We start from the raw sequence: 21,165 nt of genomic DNA, 5'->3' as shown, positions 1-21,165 counted from the left end.
ATGCAGATGCATCTCATTTATGGGTACGTGTCCTGTGGTGTACTGCAACATCTGTCTGTCTTCAACTACTGTCTGTGCATCTCAGCTCAGAATTCTGCACTGTGACTGCAAAGAACAATAGATCAACTCCCTGTTGTTGCTTTGCAGAGGTAAAGCAGGGGTGTGCTTACATAGCACGTGTCTCACTTCACCTCATACTGAACCCTCTGATCACAAGTGATCTCAACAGCTACAGAGTATCAATAAGATGTGAGTCGTTATCAATTGAATGTGCTAATAAAAATCACAGGAAAAATGAGCATTCACAGTTAAGAGAAAACTGTCCTTTTTTATTCATTTAACCTATAACTACCAGAAGCCACCAGATGTCAGTGTAACCTAATACGTGGCCGACGGGACTACAAAGAAACCTTACTGAATGCAAAGTAAGTTTTTCAACTGTCAGCCTATCCTCTGTCCACTTTGGTGCCCAACACTGAGGGTTTATGTTAAAAATAAAAGTGTGACAAAATTATATGAACAGAAAAGTTTCCATGATTTAAACAAATAATTAATAAAAAAAATATGTTTCTTTTCTTCCTTTAAACCTCCCTTTGCAGCATTAGAAACCCAGAACACAAGAACCAGAGTAAAACTGACTAGGAACACATGGCCAAACCTGCACATGGATGTCAATAAGAGCTCTTTGCTCATGGAAGGATTGCAGGATCAGGCCCATGCAGTGTAACTGAAGCATGAAGTTTCACCCTCCCAAGATCAGCCAAATGCAAATAATGACTGGTTTCAGAGGAACAGCCGTGTTAGTCTGTATTCGCAAAAAGAAAAGGAGTACTTGTGGCACCTTAGAGACTAACCATTCTGTACAAGTTTCTTCATGCAGTTGATAGATTTCCACTCCATACGGCTAAATGCAGTGCCTTGCATAATGACAGGTTTCAGAGGAACAGCCGTGTTAGTCTGTATTCGCAAAAAGAAAAGGAGTACTTGTGGCACCTTAGAGACTAACCATTCTGTACAAGTTTCTTCATGCAGTTGATAGATTTCCACTCCATACGGCTAAATGCAGTGCCTTGCATAATGACAGGTTTCAGAGGAACAGCCGTGTTAGTCTGTATTCGCAAAAAGAAAAGGAGTACTTGTGGTGCCACAAGTACTCCTTTTCTTTTTGCAAATGCAAATAGTAAATTAAGTGGGGAAGGCAGATTTTTAAAGAATTTCAGTTTTAATAGTAAAATGCTATTAGCCACAAGGCTTTTGGAGACAAGGTGGGATTACATAGCCAAGCCACACCTCCTCTGAGATGCTTCTGAAGCAAGTGATCTGGCCACTGTGACAGACATCCAAAGACCACTCTAGACTTGTGGTGAGCTCCTAAACCTCAGAAGGAAGAGCCAGGAACTCTTCCTTTTTGCCTCCTGAGATACAATCAGGGTGCTACCCTAACCATAAGGAACTGGAGTAGCAAGCCACCAGAGCTTGGTAGCTGGCAGCATTCAGACCTAGAGCTGCTAATTAATAAGCCTTGATGACAAACCTTTAACAATTTAAAGTTTGGTGGGTCCCTGCCATCTCAACAAATGCTGGCTTATGTCACCGTTGGGCTTCAGTATTAGCTGATCAGCTCTCTGCTGTCTCTGTACATGGTGAGAGGATATGAAACGAAAGTGGCAAAGCAGCCCAGCACTGAAGGAACAAGTGAGGGAAACCAACAAAGGAAAAATGTACTTTGTGTGGGTGTCCTAATCCATGTTTGATTTAATATGATTTTATTTTTTATAGTAGCTAATGAATATTAAACATATTTAATGAGGATCAGTAGCTATATTATTAACATTATACTGTGGTGCTGCCAAAAGGCCACCAGCAGGTTGACTCCATTGTGCTAGGTGCAGTATAAACACATAACTTAACTCAGTGTTTTATTTATTCACCATATAATATCTTAGATTTTATATAGCATCTCTTCATCCTGAAGAACCTCAAAGTATTTTCAACATAGTGGTTCTTGATTCCACAGCACAGACTGATTATAGTCCTGCATTATTCAATTCAGCTGAGTTGGAAGTCAGTTTGTATGGAAGATGCTATGCAAAAATGAATCTGTATTAACAAGCTCATTTGTATCCTCACTTTCAGCACTCAGATATCAGTGATGAGCATCCTACAGACATAGATAGATAGCTAGATTTGAATTACAAGTTAATTGCTAATCCTCATTAAATACATTTGGATCTTTTTGTACAGTTATTCCCTTAAAGACCAAACTTTAATAGCATCTTGCCGCAGGCAGCCAGCCAGCCTGAAAATGGAAATATGCAAAACAGGGTGAAGAGGGGAATTTCTTACGTATTTATTTTGGACCCAGGTCCATGGAACAACGAGGAGAAAAAAGGGACAAAACACTTCAAACTTAAGAACAGTAATTTTGAGCATCATGATTTAGGCAGGGCTGGGAGCACAGTTATGCATATTCAAGTTCATTTTATCACATCCTCAGGGAGCTGGGGCTTTAAGGTTTGCCCAAGGCATGCCTGAGAAGCACTCCTATGGGCGCTTAGGCTTGATTCTGAGCTCCCACTGACTTTTATACTAGTTTAAATGCAATAACTTCAGCGGAGTTACTCCTGCTTTATACCGATGTGAATGAGAGTAGAATCTTCTCCCTTGAAACAGATCTGGTAAGGTCCAAATGGAAAGGGGAAGTTTTCAGTCTCTGGATCTTATTTTCCTTCATTAAGATGTCTCAGCTGCTCTGTATGTTCATCTCACAAGATCAACCACAACTGGAGGCCATGACCATGGAAAATGGGATAGGAGCCGAAAAGGCCTCCTGCTCTAAGATTTAGACAAGGGATCTTGTGCTGATGTAACCTCCCAAGCTGCCAGGAGGCAGGTAATTGTCCTTTTCAGGTGAATTCCCACCCCACACTGAAGTACCAGCGGAGGCTCTGCAGTGCAGCATTGAATTCTCTGCAATCATCCAGCCAAACCAGGCTAGGTTAAAGTGCTCAAACTTTTCAGTGCTTGTGTAACCGAAAAGGAATTGGGGAGGCGGGGGGGGGGGGGTAATTAGGCAGGGATGAGAGCTCACAGGAAAATGATTTAATCTGAACAACATAGCAGCCCGTCCCATCAGAAGCTGAAGCAAGGGCACTAGAGAATATCTGATCTTCATACCTGCACAGAATGCAAACTCTCTGCCCAGGACATCACTTTGCTTCCCAGATCCAGAACAAAACACAGATTTTCCTATTTCACCTGCTGGGACAGATTCTGATTCCAGCTCCAGGAGCCAGTGAGGTCAGGGTCTGGCCTGCCATCTCCCTGTTGGGCACCCAGTGTGAGTTGACTCCCCAGTGGCAGTCACTTGGTGTCCATCTTAGCCTCATCATTTTATTTCCCAAACCCAGCCATGCTCAGCCGCTACCGGAGAGCTAAGTAAGTGCATTTAAAAGTGATGAGAAAAGCATTGGTGCTACTGATAGCAAAAGACACATACACATACACACCCCAGCGCCCCACCCGCCTCCCTCCACTCACAGTGACCCTTCTCGCTCCAGGATTCGGACGCAGCCTCAGGACCACGACAAGAAAGAGTCACTCTGTCCCAAGCCCTATAAGAGGTTCCTGAGAAGCTGCCTCTCACCTCACAGTCCTTAAGTCAAGATAGGATAGACATATATTTAAGCTGTTTCTCTTTTTAAAGGTGTGTATCTTCCTCAAACACATCTGCATCCTCACTTGCCCGCTTGGTGATCAGGACATCCCAGCCGTCGGGGCCGTTGATGGCACCCCCGCCATTCACACTGGTCTTCTTCTCTTGCATCTCCGACTGGCTGTCACTGGCTACGTCCAAGGTGGGGTTGTCATGGCAGCCGTTCTCCACGAAGCGCAGCTCCTCACCGTGTGACTGGAAGGGGGAGGGGGAAGAGGCAGGGTGGGACACAGAAACTGAGAAAAGCTCCCAATGCTGCAAAGGCGCAAGGCCAGGGCCAGATCTTGCTCCTGCTCAAGTCAATGGAGATTTTTGCCATTGTTTTCATGGGAACAGGACTGGGTGGAGTTTGTTCATGGCCCCATGTGAAGGTCAACTGGCCCTCGTGGTGGAAAGGAGGTGGCACATGCCAGGAGCCCAAAGGCTGCACCTATTCTATATAAAATGGAGCCACCTGAAGTCATAACTTTAATATCAAGGGGTAAATTATGGTGGATAACATTGTTCCCAGCATGCAATGCACACTGGCTGCTTGAACCAAGATGGAGCATGGCATGCTAGGATCTGCAGGCAGTACCTCCATATTAAAGATGGAGGTGACTGCACTGAAGAACTCTTTGAGCTGGATCTGGCCCACTGCAGGTGATGCTTCAAATGCTATTGGGTTAGTGCTCTCTTATTGGATCTATCAGGGTCCCGAATTCTAAACTGGACACGGCCATTGACCCACAGTGATCTGGCCCAGGTGCTTTGACCAAACTCATCTGGGAAGGTGGACAAGGAGAAGGAATATATCCCCTGCCCACCCAGCCACCCCACTCCTTCCATCCTGAGGGATAAGAGCCAAGTCCAGATGTCTTCCCGCACCCTCCATGTGCTCACCATGTTCTTCATCTTGGGCAGGCGCCTCTGCCAGCAATTGTAGATAAGCCCCATGATGATGATGATGGCACAGATGGAACCGATGATGACCAGCACCACAAAGAGTTTCCCATAGTCACTGCGGGTCTGGCTGGGCCGTGACTGGCAGCTTGTGGTGGTTGAGTAGTTCTGGATGCCAATCTAAAATTAACCGAAAAGAAAGGCCTGCTCAACCACTTGGGGGTTAGAGGAGCTGCAGTCACTGTCCTGTGCAGAATCCCAGAGCCCTGGCAGTGTGCACAGGCTCACTGTGACCAGCAGGGACAAGAGCTAGACTGGTGGGATCCGCTGTGGGATTATGCTGCACAGTTGGAAGGAAGGAAGCACATGACTCAGTCTAATACTATCTACAAATCTTCCATGAGGCCACGGACTGACAGTGGGAAGAAACCAGACCACCAGGTGTTAACCCCTGCTCTGGGATCACATAGGTGTGCAGAGTGGGGTAGCAAGGCAGGGACTGTGGCTCAAGTCCATTCAGAAGGAGGAAATACTCTAGAAACAGCTACCTGGAGGGAAAAGGGGAGGAAAGCCTTATGGGGGAGGCAGAACTACTCACTCAGCTGAGTGTAACCTTGGGTGTGGTGTTACATGTTTACGCACTAACCTACTGTTCCTTTTGCTCTGACTTGGGCTCACAGGAGTGCAGGAATAAAGTTCTGGATAAAAATCTCCTTCGATGGAAGACTGGCATTCTGTTCCTACACGAGTGACCCACTTGGGATACTGAATATTCGAGAGGCCAATCAGACCCATGGGGTAACTACACTGTAGCTGGGAGTGAGCCTCCCACCCTGGGCAGACGGACTTGTGCTAGCACCACTGGAGCTAGCATGCTAAAAATAGCAGTGTGGATGGTGTGGCTCAGGTGGAGACTTGTGCAAGCCCACCTGACTCTGCCTACCCGGGATGGGAGGCTTGCTCCCCACTGCAGTGTAGACATACCCATGGAGTGTTCACAGAAATGATCTTAGCACATTAACAAACACTCACTTCAATCCACAACACCCCTGGGTGGCAGGTAAGGCCCCACTTTACAAGGGAGAAACCCAGGTTAAGGGTCTTGCCCACAGTCACAATGGCAGATCAGTGTCATAGTTGGGATTAGAACATAGGAGTTCCTGACTCCCTGTCCTATGCTCACTCCCCCAGGCTACATACTCCAGACAAGCATGATACCAAAACTTTAAAAAATAAAACAAAACCTTCCCTGCTAGAAACAGGATGTCAGCAAACAAAGCTGAACATTGCTGATTGGTCTCAGTGACTTGGCAGATTTCAAAAAGGTTATGTATCAATTCAATAGTATGTATGAAGAGTGTAAGAGAATATCCTCCCTCTTTCTTCCAAGCTTATGATTACACAAGGTCTCTGTGATAAAGAGTCTGTTTCATTACTGATACAGCTGAAGAATGAATTCCAGGTGCTGAGGTAGAACATAAGTTATGTAGGATCTCTGCAGATAGCTTTATTGTTCTCTCAAATAACAACAAGCAACGAGCCTTGAAGTCTCCTCCCATATTTTCCATGGAAAGGACAGTTCGGGGTGCTGGTACCTTATTCACACAATTTCAGCAATGCCCCTCGTAGGGCTTTTAGGACTTTCTCTGGTGTAAGCCAATCAATACCACACTGAGCACTTAATTTGCTTTGTCTAGGTGCTCTGGGTTGTTAGGTTAGCGCAGTGGTCCCCAACCTTTCTGTGGGAATAGCACATTCCTATTCCCACAAGAATGTGGAGGGCGCCACACACCTTGCCGCCAAAATGCCGCTGGGAAGCGGCAGCGTAAAGAAGCGTTGCTGCTGAAATGCCGCCAAGAAACGGCAAAGCTTCTCGGCGGCATTTCGGTGGCGCGGTGTCCTGCGGGCGCACACAACTGCCCCGGCGGGTGCCACTGCACCAGCGGGCACTGCGTTGCGGACCCCTGGGTTAGGGGAACACATGCATCTGCCAACACATTCTGGTCTGACTCTGCTCTCACTTACACTGGAGTAATTCCACTGAAGTCAATCTAGTTCCACCAGTGTAAGTGAGAACAGAATCAGGCTCTTAATGCCTTCAAGGCCAATGAGCTAAAGGGGCAGACTCATAGGAAATAGACTAGTTTGCCTTCTTCCCTGCTCCTCATCCAGGGCACCAAGGTTCTTAGGGGAATGTTTGGTGAGTAACAAGAGTCTGCTATGGAATTCGAATAGTGCCGTCAATGAGAGAAATGGAGTACTGAAGGCTGTGATGTCAGAGGGAACTGAAAAGCAAGCCTGAACACTGGGGGGAGTGAAGAATGTGAGACACAGCCTCCTCCATTCATCAGGTGTCCCCCTCTCTGGAGCAAATCTAAGGTTCAGCTCTGCAGCATGGTCCCCTTAATACAGGGAATATGATGACAGGCAAAAACAATTAAAAGATACTTCCCTAGGAAACAGAGGGCTGAGTAACCCTGGAGGGCACTCTGCCCAGTGCGGGAACTCACCTGGACTGTTCAGCAGAGGCTGAGCAACTACTGGCAAGAAGAGCTCTAATTGGCAATACGGTGAGCTGGACAGATCTCATCTTTTTATAAAAAACCGTACAGACAAAATCTGCAACCCATCCTGGCAGATGGTGGTGTGGGGAGCAGGGTAGGAGGGATTGGTTTATGCAGGATCCCCCGAAGTGTGGACAGCAATTTCAAAGAAGCTTTCCAGAGACAACAGATGACCCCATAGCCAGTCACTCTTAATGGGAACTGACATCTGATCATTCTGCAGTCACCAGGGAGGGAAGAGGGGGTTCTGCCAATTTGCTTATGAAGGGTTCAGAGCCCCCTTAGACTGAAGCATGATCCCACTTTAATTGAACTGGCTGCCTTCAGCCTGTAGGTTAGGCAGACAGGTTCTTACCTCAGCTAAGCTCCTCTGAACATAACCCAGTGCCATCAGGACATCTTTCGTAGGGACAACACCTGGTGAGAAGAAGAGAACCAGATGGAAGTGGTCAGCCCTACATGCTCTGCTTTGGCTCACGCTTTCAGCATATCAGCATTCCCTGGGAATTCCAGGGCAGTATGTGGCACAGAAGGGGACAAACATTTTATTAGTTTACAAACTATTTTATGAGGTAAATGTTTGGCCAGGAATTCCAGGTGCATGCAAGTGCAACTGAAAGTGTGGAATAACTGGAATGCAAAAATTATGGGGCTAAGCACTGTGCTACTCATACATACCTCCGCCAATGCATTTCAGCCCTGAATTGCAGCACTCGCTACTCCTGAGTGCCCACACAGCTCTGCCAATACAACTCTCTCCTGACCTGCAGCATCCTTAAGGACATGTGTTGTGCGCTGCAGGGATCCCTAGCAAGGCAGCCTACCAGGCATGACACAATTGACTGTCAGGAGGCATACTGCAACAACTTTGTTCCTGGCAGAAAGAAATCTGCAAAAGCCTCCCTGCTAGGGAGTCACTAACCATCACTGAGTGGCCCCCAAGTGGCTTCCTTCCCACATAGCTCACAGGATATTCTCCAAGTTGGCAAGCCAGAGAAGCATGACCTTTCAGTAGGATTTGGAGGCCAAAGAGTATTGCTCCCTCTCCAGGTGCCTCTCCAGTTTGGTCCAGCAACAGAGAGAGAACCTAACAAAAGCCTCATTCTTCACAGCAGAAAATGCTTCAGCCCTTGATGATTCCAGGGTTCCAAACTGGGCACAGAAGTCCATTTCTGATAGCTGCCCAGCCTGGCTGTGCTGCTAGCATTACACAGCCCAGCTTCTAATCCCCAAGGGGATCCCCTCCAATAGAAAGAAAGGTTTACTTTAGGGCCGCATGTGCTTACAAGAACCTTTTTAATGGTACATGGCATGGTCCACAGTGTTAGGAGAAATGCACTAATTTAAACAAGCACGTAGAACATACCTCTTAAATGTCAACATTATTTCCCAATAACTGTGGTGTACTTTATAACATTACTTCTTACTTGCCCTGTATGAAATAACACAGTTATAGGGCCTTCCCCATCGAGCCTATACCCTAAACAGACTGCAGAAGCAGTACAGAACAGTGACCCAGTCCCAGCTCATCAGAGTGTTCCCATTGGGATTGCTTTTCAATGGACATGAAATAGTTCTTCTAACCTCACTGGGTAGCATTGGCAGGCTCTGCAGATCTGAACAAAGAGCAGACGATCTCACGTGCTGCAGCAGAAGAGGGAGGGAGGCACAGAGGCAAGCATGGGAAAAAAATGCACAAAGATGAATGTGTGCAAGGATAAAAAGGGAGGGGGTGAAGCAGGAGGCACTGGAGGAGTGAAGGGAGGAGAAAGATGAGAGTAGAGCATTGCAGAGTCTTGAAGGTCAGGAGGAGAAGCTGGAATCTGATTTGACTGGCAAGAGGGAAAACCACCGCAGGACTGTACATGGGGGGGTGACATGGTGCGGGCGGGGAAAGAGGCTTATACTCTATGTACACACAGACAAGCCTGCAATCACCAGGTTTAGCTAACAGAGGCAGCATTGTATGGGATAGCAGGAGAGATAATGTCACTATAACCAGGAGAAAAATTGGCAGTTAAAGCCAGATACACCCCTTCCCAGTCCTACCACCACCACTCAGCTTTTCTACCAACACTTACCCTGCTCCCCTGCCAAGGTCATTAGCAGGTGCTTGTCATTCTCATTGGGTTTGCTCAGAGAGATCAGCCACTGGGCCTGTAGTCCATCTGCCTGCCTGGAGAAGGCATCCTCTACCAGAGACAGCAGCTGGGGACCCTTCTCCAGCCGAAACTCCTCCTGCAACAAGGAACATTTGAAAGCATCTTACCCTCCTTCATGGCAAAGACGAACCAGTGGAGTAGAAATACAGGGACAAATGCAGACTTGGTGTAAGTGAGTGCAATGCCACTGACTTCAATGGAGTTATACCTGTCTACAGCAGGGCTGAATGGGGCTGTTGGTGGGATTATCTTGTGTGTGGTGGCAAGGGAACAGTACAGGCTCAAGGGATGGTTTAAATTTATGTGTTAATTAAGTGAATTTAGCACTCCTGAAAGCAGCTGGCAGTAACCACAATGCAAACCATCAATGTGCTTGTTCCACATCCAGATCTGCAGAGGCTCTTCAATCAAGAATCACAGCGTCTCCTTTCAGTCCAGTACTGGCCCACACAGCTGTGCTGAAGCACCTCAGTCCTAACTTGTATCCTCACCCTGGGTTTCTCTTTGTAGCATCCTTCAGCCTCAACTGAGCCCCTCCCTGCAGCAGGCAGGGATCCCAGAATCACTCCCATGTGCAGAGCTGTTTTCTTAGCCTAAAGTAAAATTGTTTCAGAAGACAAGAAAAAATGCCAGATCTGAAGGGAAGGCCTCAACTCTCGCAGCACCCGGCACCGGGTCAGGGGGGCCCAGCTCTGGCTGACATGTGCCATTGCCTGGCAGCTCCTCTGCCACTTTCCCACTCCTGTGTTTCTATTCTTGTCTGCAGTTGCCATGCCAACCCAAAGGCCACCCGGATGATTAATAAATGCTGGCGCTCCTGGTTGCCATGGCAATCCCAAGTGCTCAGGGCAGGCACAGGCCTGAGCAGTGAATGGCCTAATTGGAAAAGACACCTAGGACTCAGGCCTGAATCACAAGAGCCCATGAGTGCCATGTCTCACCAGGCGAGGGCTCTGGATTTCAGCTGAGGGAGCATATGCAGCCACTCAGGAGAGGCATGGGAAGAGGGCACGGGTAGGAAACTGCTCCACAACTTCACCGCGGGGGCCGCCTGCTCAGAACCACGCACAGGGGCCATGCAGCCAGCATTGGCCTAGTGGCCAGCTCTCCACATTGTGACGCAACCACCACCTATGGCTCAGCAGGGGCCTGGGGATCCTGAAAGGAGGGGTAGCACGCTCAGCCTGAGAAGAATGGGGGTGGGGGGGAAGAATATTTGAAGTAACAGAAGCAAATGAGACAGAAGAGGCCCCAACAGCTCCAGCAGTTCTCCTTGGCTGAAAAGACGGCGGCCATGACATAGTTTTAATCCGGCAAAAGGATAACTCGCAGTGCTAGAGAGACTTCAGGCTCAAATTGCCTGTGAATAGAGGCAGGGCCCTGAATGGACATGCATTATTGTTAGGTCCAATTCTAACAGACATCTATGAGAGTTTTGCCCAAATAGGAACTGGGCACTTAGAACCCATTAGAAAGATAAAGGGACCCAGCCAATTTGGGTCTACAATGGAGATCTTGGTAAAAGCGTGTTTGTGGTAAGGGGTACAGAATCCTAGGGCCCAATCTTGCAAGGTGCTGAGAGGTGCCCGTTGACGCTCAGCACATCATAACATCGGGCCCTTAAAACAAACAGAAATATCTGCATGATTTTTTCTAAACTAATTTAAATAAATCAATAAATCACTTAAAAATGCAAATACTATCTCCTGCCGCACTGAAAACCCACACAAAACCCAGAATGCGTCTAGTGTACAGGAGCCAGAAAGCAAAACTGATACACTCAGTGGAAGCCAACCTGTCTACTTGCACTGTCCAATCTAAATGAAGTTCAACAGACAATAAACAAACTGCATCAACTGTGATGGCGGGGGAAGAGGGAGTTTGACGTAAACAACAAAAATCCTTTCAGTTTCAATCATATAAAACAATAATACAACACAGGGAAGGGAAACATTTGTGTTAAATATTTAAGTTGACAGGTGTCCCTTTGAATAAGGTTGAGGATAGCATAAACCACTTATTGGGAATATTTGTTTTGAAACTTGAAGTCAAGTAGAAAAACAGTCCAGTCCTGCCTGCCCAAGAGCAGCATCTATATTTGGCAGGGAATAGCCAAGGATTACACCTCCAGTCCCCTGCACTTTTGCTTTCACTTTTCATCTCCTTCCAATGGTTAAATCTCAATGATTGCAAATGGCAACAGAAAGAGATGAGAGCTATTACATACAGCAAAATTGCACTTGTGTAGTACACGGATGAAATGGGAGAGAGAGGGATGATGACTGAGGTGGATAGGAAATGAACCATCACAAGCTTATTTTTAAGCGCTGATATTCTGAACTGTAAATGTTAGTTGTGACAGAAGCACTTAAAATGGTATGAAGGACAAACAGTTCTCTGTTTGAAGGGGCAATGCTAATGTCAGGAGGCTTACTGAAAGGAACATATTTCTTATACCCCTTTAGAAAACTATCATTCATTCTATATATTTACTGTTTCTGAAACAAATTCTGCAGGGGTGTCATTTTCTCTTTTTTAAAAAGACCCATGTGCATAGATCAGTGCTCAAAAGCAATCCTGCAAGAACAAAAAAACCACGCTCAGTCCTGTGCAGGGACCTATGACAAAAAAAAACAGATACACAAAGAGGAGAAAATATTTAATCAGAGAAACATTCCGTTTCAAATTTCTAAAGTAATCATGTATTTTAAAAATCAGTTTAAAAATCACAAAGGACAACCTGACCCTGTCCCCTTGATAACTGGTCTTCAAGGGTTTGATAAATGGCCCGTGGGAGGTTCCAAAGGTGAATGGGCCCTTTTACCAGAGATACAGGAGGGACTTTGGGTTCATCAATTAACTGCAGCTTTCAGGGATTGATGGGTGAGTATTGGATTAGCAGAGCACTTCTGGTTAACAGACACTAGAAAGCAAACAAGATAAGGGGGAGGCAGGGGGACAAGAGGAAAGGCACTTAAAGAAGATTTAGTGACAGCATGAACCATTTACTCTGGAAACAATGAGTCTTTATTTGCAGAATCATCAGAGAAACGTGAGCAGAGACATCATACTCCAAAAGTGAGGAGAGGAAAAAAGTCTGGGTCTTGGGATCAGACCGCAATCTTGCCACATCACTGCATGACTAGGGAATGCAGTGTTACCTCAGGTACTGTCCTGCAGCTGAGATGGAAAACAAAAAGGCTCCTTCCCATCTGGTGGAACATCCAGGTGGAAATTAAAGATCCCAAACCTGGTGTTTAGGCAGTGTTCCTACCTGCAGTAAAATCGGTTCTGACCTTTCAGGCTGAATTGGAGCTATTGCTAAGCTAAGAACAGATGCTGTGCTTGCTTCCCCAGTGACTGCACTGTGAGCATAGAACTCAGTACTGCATACTGGTTTAGAAGGTATGAGTGTGAAAGAGAAATATGACCTAGTAGTTTGAACACTGGACTTCTACCCAGCAATTACTATGGTCTAAGTCCAGATCCGACACTGGTCAAAACACTTTCGCTGCCAACTCTTTTCCCATCTGTAAAATGGGAATAATACTAACCGTCTTCCCATGGGGGTTGTGACCATTAGCATTTGAAAAAGTCTGGAAAATGAAAATGCAGACCACGGGCTAAATATTATAAACCCAATCTCTATCCTTCTGAATGGATGGGCTTGTGGCTAAAAGCACAGGATTGCGAATCTTAGATCTACTCCCAGCTCTGCCACTGGCTCACTGTGTGTCCTGAAGCAAGTCACTTCACTGCTCTGTGCCTTAGTTTCCCCAGCTGTAAAACTGAGATAATGCTTATCAACAACACTGGGCTGTGGAGAGGCTTAATTCAATTAATAAAAGGAACACCGTCAATTTAAAACATCACATTTCTCTCTGAAACTATTATATCAAATCTAGTTACAATGAACATTCAAGATCACTAAAACTGAAATACCGCAAAAAGCTAATTTCAGATTTATACTGATGATACACAAAATGTTATTGAATGGACATATCATTGTTCTCTTATTTAGCCAGTTAGCAAAAGAGAAACTGACTCACTGAAGAGACCCATCTAAATAGCAGAAAATAATCTATAAAATGTAAGGAATACTTGTATTTTAATTTCAGGCACTCCTTCGTACTTAAAGGGGGCACTCTACTGGAAATTGGATTTAAAAAACCAGTCAATTAAAAAAATTCAGTTTTAAAGTGTCCCATGAATTTCTGAAAAGTAAAGTGCTTTGAGATCCTCCAATGGAAAGTGTGCTGAACATGTATCAAGTATCATAACCCATGGAGGATGGCCTCAGTCAAGGCTCCCACTCTCCCTACACAAATTTCTAGTTAGGTTGACTGAGAGACAAGAGGGACAAGTGAAGGCTACAAATGCAGAACTTGCAGACACCTTTTTAAAAGCCCATTGAAGATCATTCTATGAAAAACTGGGTTTATACCTAAACCTAGGATCATCTTGATTCCACTATCTTGCCTGCTAACCCAGAAAAAGAAGAGGATGGCAAATGCACACAGAGATGCATGCAACACACAAGAGCTGCAGTTTCTTGACAGCAGTGCTGATGCTAGGATTTGTGCTGGCCCTAGAAAATGTCCTATGAATCCTACGATAAGTCACACTAACAAATATTTTGCTGCCCTGTATAGCAGAGCCAGCCCCCACGTTAGTATTCTAGCTATTTCCCATTTACTCTCATTCTATTCAAGTCTCTTGTGTTTGACTTACGCAGTCGATGTTATCAGACATGTTCAGAATGATGTAGTTTTTCCCTGCCAGGTTACTCCAGTCCTTGCAGATCACCTGAAAAGACAAGATACATACAGCTGGGTTTGGAAGGAGAATGCAGTTTCCTGCAAAAGGCACAAGAAGCTTAAGCACAGCGACTGAGGGGCTGTATTGTACTCTGAGAGCGGGGATTTGAACTCTTGGCAAAGTTCTGGAGGAACTGCATATTCTCCAGTATGGAGGGGATTCTCCAAAGACGGGATACTGGAGGACATGTCCCATTCTTCAGGCTGTGACATACATGCATAGAAAAAAATGTCTTCTTTTTCATTTGAGTGCTAGTGGATTTCGGTACCCTGTTAATCCACAGAGCAGGGACAATACGATCAGTGGCCGGGTAAGCTCCCTACAGGCTGCCATGCCCATCAGCCTTGCTGTCTTGAGGCTATCTAATGGTGTATTCAGTCCTTGGCACCCTTACTGAGAATAAGAATGGGGGAGGGGACAGGCAATTAGAGCTCACTGCCAGACTTATTTGTGTGATATGGACACCTGTTTACTACGTTATATCTTCCAAATGGAGCTAGACACTCTGGTAGCCGGATCCGCTGTTTAGGTGCCCTGCATATTATCACAACAGAGACTCCATCCAAAGCAGCTCTGCAGGCAGGCCAAAATGGAGCCCTTCTCCTCAGCTGAACTACTAGCAGCTGCCTATTGTTTCAAAACGAGACTTAAAGTGCAGTTCAACAGCCATCCGATGCTGATGACTTGGTCACCTCCCTCACTACCAGCCTGCGTGGCCCTGAAATTGGCTGAGCTAGTGGTGAAAAGCTCTGGATCTCTTTATCCATTCCTTACACCATCCAGCCCTTACAGAAAATTTTTGCAACACAGGAGAAGCCTCAACAGATCTCAAAGCAGGTGCCACTGCACAGCTACCCTGCAACTGCACAACCACCTGCAATCTTACTGTACTGCTACCTTGTAACCTCCACCCCCATCTATCTTGGCACTTAGGTGGCCTCTATTACCATAGCATCTGTGCACCTCACAATCCTATCCTCACAGCCCTGCTCTATGTGTCCTGCATCTGTCCGGACACCAACAGTTGCAGCACGGGTAGCGATGCAGGTACTGGTGGCGTAGGCACCTCCCAGAGGTGTTTGGGGCTATTCATGCACTTACATTTCCAATAATGCAACCTAAAGAAATATAGCTGGACTTGAAAGGAGCTAGCTTTTAACACTTTCACTGCTGTTTTCTGCCCAAAGGTCACATTGGTTAGATACACACAGACAGCAGGGTAGAAGCAAAACGGTGTGGGCGGGTTTCTTGGTGCATTGACCCGCACACACACCCAGTACCTGAGGTGTCTCCACAATGTGCCATGAAAGAGGGAACAATCCCCTACAACCTTTGGTGGGGTCATGGGAAAAGTCCCAGCAACTATTTCCACCAGCCTGGCAATGGGGAATTTGAAAGCAGGGATAGGTAAATATAAGTTAATATCCACACAGCACTAGGAGAGGAAGGGTTAATACCCAAACATATTCCATAATGAGTCCCCCTCCCTCCCACCATGGGATACCTGTGCCGAGTTCCAGGGCAGTCCTGTTGACAGCACAGCCAGGTGGGCGTCCCCGGTCTGTGGCACAAAGCTCCGCCCTGCTGCCATGGTCTCGGTTGCCGGCTTCATGCCATTCCGAGAAGGGGTTGCAGCTGGCTCGTCAGACCCATCCAAGGAAGCCGCTGAGGAGCTGGCATTTGGGGGGCCACCACCACTACCAGAAACAATCTTGGGATCTTGGGGGCTACCTGTTACCTCAGGAACTTCCTCTGTTTGCTCCATTCCAGTTAGCACTGTGGGCCCCACTTGCTCCCCTCCCTCTCCTACTGTGGGCTCAATGAGCTCCCCTCTCACTGGGAGCTCTGTGGGCGCCACTCCAGCTCCCACCAGGGTCTGTGTGGACTCTGCTGTTGCCATGGTCCCTGCTAGCTCCACTCCAGCTACCACTGTAGCCCCAATATTTCCTGAAGTCACCTCGATGGCATGCTCTGCGACACCTTGGGATCCTGCAGTGGTGACCGACAGGATGGAGGACACAGGCAGCAGACTCGGCCCCATGCTGCTCCCTAGGTCAAAGCCCGAAGAAGTGTGCTCAGGAACAGAGGCCTCCTCTTGCCTTTCTACAGCTGCCTCAGTCACAACGCCCAGTCTGCTGGAGGCTGTGGAGATCAGGAGGGAGAACAAGGAGTCCTCCTGGCCAGCCGCTTCTGAAGACATGTCCTTTGGCCAGCGAGTCTGGCTGCTCTGTTGCCCTCCCTTAGACTTGTTTATGGGGAGCAGCCCTTCCTCTTCCTCCAGAGCACCGGAGAAAGGCGTATGTGGGTCAGGCTCCATGGAATCCGATGACAGCTGAAGGGGAGCAGTTTCCCAGTTGTCTTTAACCTGCGTCCTGTTTCCGTTGGGCAGGGCCTTATGAGAGGTGATTGGAAAACTGTAGTCTAAAACAAATCCAAGACACTTCAGTTAGGAGTCTATCACGAATTATCATGAACACTGAAAGACTGGGGGATGAAAGCAGGGAGGAGGGAACGAGCCCAGGGTCTATCTATTTAGGGACACAGATGACGGAGGTCGGAGGCCCTGTGAGAGTGTCCTGGTGTTTGCCACCAAAGAGAGAAATGGGTTCATTTAATAGAGTTAAGTTCATATGTTAGTGAGAAGAATGTGATTGGCAGATGCAGCTTGGGCAACAGCAGTGCAAGCTACCTATGCATTCACGACCCCGGCCTGGAGGAACCCTTCGAGGGACGACAGAGGGGTTCAGACTTCACAGCCCCTTCTGTACCAGGCCTCTCCGCTGAGCCTGCCAACCCAGGGGCCAATCAGTGCCAGTTCTGTTGGCGGTGTTCATGAGGTGGGTTTGCATGCACTAGGAACTAGGCTGAGATCCTGCAATTCATTTAATATGGGGGCCCTCAAACAGATACCAGACTGTACCGCCATTTAGCCACTACCAAACTAAGGTGGAAATTATAGAGATTTAGGGGGAAAGGAACAACAAAATGATAGGCCTGATTCCGCTCTCAGTTACACACAGGTAACACCACTGAAATCTGGATTGACTTGGATGTCACTGAGAGCAGACTCTGGGTCAGGAAAGCACCTCAGAGCATAAAATCACCTCACAGATGGTTCCTGGGTTCCCAAACCACCAGGTTATTGAAGAAGCTGGTTAGCCATAGGGAATAAAGGACAGAGACAGGGACTGAGCTAAAGCCACACATCCCCAACCGAAGGCTCACTAACTGCAGCATGGCGCTGTTCTGGTAGGCCAGCCTGTGTGGTGTTTTGAGGGGAATCCAGCAGTAAAATCAGGAATATCAGGGTGAGGGAGCACTTGGCCTCACAGCAGGAAAATCAGACCAGTCGGTGGCCCCTCTTGGAAGCCCAGCAAGGATCTATGAGATGTCTTGGACTGACACAGTAGCAGCAAGATCAGCTCCTGACAACTGACAGGCCACACCCTCCAGCCACACTCATCCCTGATGCCAATGGAGACCCACCCGGGATGAATCGATCTCTCCATCCTTATCAAGAAGCTGCCAATAACAATGCTGCTGAGCACTGGGCCCCCCTTCTGAATAAGCCCTATTTCCCCCACGCCTAGCGCGGTTCATGCTGGGAGCCAGAAAGCAGTCTCGCTGCGGCCAGAAAACACAGGCCCTCCCACCTCCTTGGGCTGTGGTTATTCTTCATAAATAAATAAGTGATTGTCCGACATCCCCAAGCCCGTGTTCTTGCCTGGCTGCCAAAGTGGATGCTTCATTAAGCACGGTGGGAGGCAGCCGTCTGGATGCCTTACAGTGTGCGTCCATGAGAGGAGCCTCCGAATGACAACCGTCCCCAAACCGCCGTTTACTGCTGCTGCATCTAGAGCTCAGTTCAGGGGGGAGAGTGTGTTGTCAGCAAGAGTCGCTTGGATACTCCATAGCAGGTAAAGCTCTCTGTGATGCCCAAGCAACTCATCAGTCTCACCCCCAATACTCCCAAAGCAGGAAGCAAGTTGATCCTTTCGCCCCTAACAGTGACCACAAAGGTGTCACAGACCAATTCCTTCCCTGGTGGTTGATTTATATGGATCTCCCACATCAGTAACTTTATATTAAAATCAGCCCCCAGCTCTCCCTAAGGCTCTTTATATGCCTGTGATGGCTCAGTGCCCACTCTCCCCACTGTGACAGGGAGCTGGTGACTTTCTCCTGATGACTTCCTTCAAAGTGAAACCAGATCCTGTCAGGCTCCTCCAGGGTGCTGTTAACTGGGCTCCCATGGGGCCTCTCCCACCTCTGGCCCCAAATGAGGCACCGGGATCTATTGTCACTTGGGCCACTGGAGCTCTTAGGCTCAATCCGAGCTCTGAAGGGCATATGACATAAATCCATGCTACTAGGCAAGTGCCTCTTCACTAGCAAACATGCTCTAAAACCCCTGAAACAGGATCAATAGTCTCAAGAGTTCCAAGGGCCAGAGGAGATGGTTGCTACCTGAAGGGCTCCCCACCACCGCTCTTTGGCTAGCAAAGAGGTGTATGCTCTGTCATCCAAGGTGGCTGCAAGAGCAGTGAGCTAATGCCCAGGCAAAAAGAAAACCTCTCTCTGGCTGCAGTCTGGAACCAGCCTTTCCAAGTGCCCTCATTTGAAGCTAATTGCCCTGTCGTCATCCGCCTGTCTGAAGATATGCAGCAGCCACTACCTCACTAGCCAGAGGCTGGTTAATGGCAGGAATGACCATAGGATTGGGGGCACTAGGTCAGGGAGGACTAGCGCACCTCACCAGGCTCTCAGGCTTCTGCTGCCATTGAACCACTTGGTATTTGCATTCCATACAGTAGCCCCATTGAGAACTGTGGGAATCGCGCCTGCACAGGTGCACTGTGGGTGAGAAGGGAAGGGCTGGCCTCCTCCTGAAGCGTAAGGCACTGGGCACAGTCAGAGATGGGACACTGGACTACGAAGACACACAGCAGGAAAGCAGACAGATTCCTTGCACAGGGTTGGGACTGACCAAGTAGCAAGCAAGAGCACTACTCCCTAACAGCTGGAAACCCTCCTGGCACATCAGCCTCCCTTGAAAGCTTGCAACTGACCTTTTCTTAAACTATTAGAGCACCTGGGAATTAGCCAATTCCCTGAGGGTTAAAGCCCTCAAGTGATTGATTCAGCCTGCTTGCTCTCCTCTGAACAGAGAGCATTCAGGGTGAGTGAGCCCTCAGGGAAGCTGATGGATTGCAGCCTCCTGTCTTACCACTGAGATCAAAGCTGAGAGAGAACTGATCCTGCAACCTCCCAGCAGGCTCCTGTTTACAGGGCAGCCTACAACTGAAACCTGAGCTGCTTCTCTCCAGCAGTGAGTCAGTGAGATGGAAGCAGAGGCAGGAGTCCTCAGACTCAGTGCTAATCGATTTAACGTTTCCACTGCCCACTAGCACCACCTCCCTGCATGCTAAGCCCAGGGTCCTACTACATGTCTGGCCCAGCAAGAACCCGGCTCGGATTAAAACCTAAATGTCCCTAAAATCCTGCAAAGAACTCTGTTCTACCAGTTACTTTACAGATGAGGCCCACATGGCAAAATTCAGATCTGGCCTTGGATTGTCCCTAAATTCAGGGGTTTTCAGATCTGGCAGGCACTGGTTTTGCCCATTATAAAGATATTTGCAGAATCCAGATCCCAATCAGGATGCAGACACCTCCAGAGTTCAGGGATCTGGAGTAATGGTTGAGCCTCTTTAGTTAGTGTACATCAAGACCTAGATCTTCAAAAGCAACTACTGATTTTAAGGTCCCCACCTGAATCACTTCAAAGGAGTCTGATTTTTTAGAGGGCAGGTGTCCAGCACCTTCTGAACATCAGGTCCCTGTAAGACACCTCAAGCTGAGCCCCCAAGATCACCTTTTCTTGTAGTCTGAGTCACAGAGCTTGGATGCAAAGAAACAGTCAGGTGATATCTTGTCCACCTCCCCAGTGTGCCGAGCAGCTAGACTGACCCTGCCCCCACCATAGTACTACTGAGGTTTCTACAGTAACTGCATCCTGTCACCCTACATCATTGAATATGAAGTCCAGATTGACTCAAGTTACTTGCACTCACCCTGGCAAGGAGGTACTGGGTATTATGTTAACAGGATGGGTATTAGGTAGCTGGCTGCAATGCCAGATTCGTCAGGCTGGTTTATGAGTGCATCATATTTCAACAGGGAAGTGGAGACCTATTATGGAATAGAAGGATGCAAGAGAGAGGGGAAGAGAAGAGGTCAAAAGTGAGCAAGCTACAGTCTCATCATTAACCCCTTCACAGCTAGATCTTCATTCTACCGACCGTGCTGCTCTACTCTATGGGCATTCCACTGAAGTCGGTGGTAGATTAGATCATACCTGGGTACATACGGCCATGTTCAAAGGTGAGTTTTTCCTCGTGGAAGGATCTACTACATGTACCAGTAAAGAAGATTTAAGAGACAATAGAGCAGCACAGCAGGGTGAGCAACACAAAAAGGCATGGGACCCCCAGCTGTATCCCAGAGGAGAATGGTACAAGAGGACAGCATGTGGAGAGGTCTGCAACTCCAGTTGGAGGATGCTAACATCTCCAGGTAGCAGGGCTTACCCAGTCTGGCTTGGGGCCCTGCTGCTGCCTCCATTTCACCTTCTTCCCCAGTTAATAAAGCTTCACACAGCAGGTGCTTTCTCAGTCACTCTCCCCTCTTAGGAGTTTGGTTTATTTTGCTGAAACTTTTTACTAGGGCAACGTTACAATACAACGTTAACATACTGCACCGTACATCACTTGTTCAGGATCAGGTTAGTATTCAGAGAACCTGGCTAAAGATTCTGGCTTGCTGGCTGGGGAGCCCTGAGTACGCTAGAAAGGGTGACCCCATTTCCAAACACCTGTCCTCTTTTTGGCATTTCTCTTGTGTATGTACTTGGTGTGAATGCTTTTCCATTACAGGAAAGGAGTCTGGTTTATTACCAAAATTCAAAACACAAGTTTTCTCTACCCCATTTTCCTAGCTGGCTCCCACCCTTGACAGAGGAATC

General features: G+C 47.5%; 1 protein-coding gene across 1 annotated transcript in view; it reads right to left on the bottom strand.

The window, feature by feature from the left end:
* Positions 1–2,326: 2,326 nt before the first annotated feature.
* The window catches only part of PODXL2 (podocalyxin like 2), a 39,725-nt gene continuing 20,886 nt past the window's right edge, over positions 2,327–21,165 (bottom strand). Inside the window, exons 3-8 of the mRNA XM_048858331.2 lie at positions 15,646–16,562; positions 14,055–14,129; positions 9,243–9,399; positions 7,517–7,578; positions 4,598–4,777; positions 2,327–3,910 (exon numbers count right to left, since the gene is read on the bottom strand). Of these exons, the coding sequence (XP_048714288.1) occupies positions 3,701–3,910; positions 4,598–4,777; positions 7,517–7,578; positions 9,243–9,399; positions 14,055–14,129; positions 15,646–16,562 (1,601 nt within the window). The 3' untranslated portion in view covers positions 2,327–3,700. The remainder of the gene's footprint in view (positions 3,911–4,597; positions 4,778–7,516; positions 7,579–9,242; positions 9,400–14,054; positions 14,130–15,645; positions 16,563–21,165) is intronic.

Source organism: Caretta caretta, chromosome 7, assembly GCF_965140235.1.
Source record: "Caretta caretta isolate rCarCar2 chromosome 7, rCarCar1.hap1, whole genome shotgun sequence".
Lineage (NCBI taxonomy): Eukaryota > Metazoa > Chordata > Testudines > Cheloniidae > Caretta > Caretta caretta.
This window is presented reverse-complemented; position numbering and strand designations above follow the sequence as displayed.